Here is a 1723-nt window from a genome sequence, read left to right as displayed (position 1 = left end):
GCTTCTTCCCCTGCAGCTTCCTGATCGTCTTGGCCTGCCCCGTGCACTTCAGCTCCTCCACGAGTGTTACTAGGAGAGACAGAAGAAGTGGGCCAAGGGTGCCCTACTGATCACAGCCGGGCCGTACAGCTGCAGGTCTGTCTGGCCACTGCCATTAGCCGTGGAGAAGTAAACCCCGGAGCAAGCTCACATGATTACCAAGGCCCAGTCTGGATTGCTGGCGGAGGGGCCTCCTGGAGTCTCCAGGATGGCCTTCTAGCAAAGGACTCAAATACACCCTGAAAATTAATAAAACCCCAGCCCATTCTTCAGGTGCTCCAGCCAGGCAAGCCTCACCGTCACACCAGCTCTGCCCCGTCCGGTGCTGAGTAAAGCCACCTTCCCCAGGACCTCATCTCACTACGTGGAGGAGTGTAAGTCGGGCTTCCCAAAGAACAGCTGGAGGGAACTCTGGTTTTGAGAAGCTGGCTTCCAAGCATGGGGACAGAGGGGTCCATGGACAGAAGCGCCTTTGCTGCTGTGTGGCTTTGAGGCCGCCTGCTGCCCTCCCCAGCCCCTACCTTCCTTGGTGAGCTGGGCAAAGTGTTTCTCCAGGTCCGAGACACTGTGTCTCTGCAGGTAGCTATGAAACTGGAACCAGGTGACAGTCTGTTCTTCCAGCAGCCCAGCTCCAGGGAGCAGCCCGCCGCAGCTGACCACCTGCTCCAGGAGCCTGCGGCATGCTGGCAAAGCACAGGAGAAGGCCGTGAGGGGGACCGAGGCGCCACCCCCTGGGAGCTCGTAGTCATGCTGACAAACCGGCCTCTATTCGGTGCCTTGAAGACACTTGCAGAGGTGACGACGCTAGGGCTCAGGTGAGCCCCACTGTGACAACACCGGAGGCCCCGGAGGCTCAGCACAGCGCCTCTCGTGGGGCAGGCAGGGGGGAACTACCTATTTCCAGCTGTCCCGGGTACTTCCCCCTGACTCGGTGCAGGACCGTCTTTTTGAGCTGGTCCAGGAGCGTCGTGGCGGAGCAGGCCAGGACCCCGCCGGCCGCCGTGCACCCGCTCCACAGCTTCAGGCAGCCCTTCCTCCGCGCGGCCTGCGGAATGACTGAAAGCCCAGGCTCAGAGACCCGACTGGCGGCCCAGAGGGTTCCCTCCACTGGGACTTGAGGTTGGAGAGCTGGGGGGGCGACATGCAGCGTCCTTTTCCCACCCCAGCGTGACACATAAAGGACAAGCAGCCTCGGCCACCACCCACATCCCTCACGACGACCTGGGGCAGCTCCTGTCACCGCCTCTCCTTAGGGGGGACCAGAACAGGAGGGGGTCACGGCTGCTGTATACTCGAGGGCATGCTGCGTGCCCAGAGTGTTTCGGGGGTTTACGTCATTGAACGCTACCCAGCGGCCTCCCCATTATACAGATGAGGAAGCTGAGGCTCAGAGAGGTGAATCATTTGCCCAGAGTCACACAGCATGTGCTGCTCACTCCAAGGCTGTGCCACCTCCCTCCCCATCCTCCCCCCACCCCCACCCCTACTCGCACCCCTGGGCTCCAGTTAACTTTGGACGTGGGAAAGGAAACAAGGCTCCTCTGCACTTCAAAGCCCATCACTCCATCCATGCCAGTCGCATGAGCAACACGCAATGGCAGACAATTAATTACTTACTCTCTTCAATGGACGCTGCCTGGCTGACCTTCTCAAAATCGAGCATGGAAAGCGTCTCCAGAACCTG

General features: G+C 60.2%; 1 protein-coding gene across 1 annotated transcript in view; it reads right to left on the bottom strand.

Annotated features, from left to right (window-relative positions):
• RIPOR3 (RIPOR family member 3) overlaps positions 1-1723 on the bottom strand; it is a 68501-nt gene that overhangs the window by 4766 nt on the left and 62012 nt on the right. Inside the window, exons 14-16 of the mRNA XM_023534082.1 lie at positions 934-1095; positions 561-722; positions 3-69 (exon numbers count right to left, since the gene is read on the bottom strand). Of these exons, the coding sequence (XP_023389850.1) occupies positions 3-69; positions 561-722; positions 934-1095 (391 nt within the window). The remainder of the gene's footprint in view (positions 1-2; positions 70-560; positions 723-933; positions 1096-1723) is intronic.

Source organism: Pteropus vampyrus, unplaced genomic scaffold (assembly GCF_000151845.1).
Source record: "Pteropus vampyrus isolate Shadow unplaced genomic scaffold, Pvam_2.0 Scaffold117, whole genome shotgun sequence".
Taxonomy (NCBI): Eukaryota; Metazoa; Chordata; class Mammalia; order Chiroptera; family Pteropodidae; genus Pteropus; species Pteropus vampyrus.
Note: the sequence above shows the minus strand (reverse complement) of the source record. Positions and strands in the feature narration are given on the sequence as shown.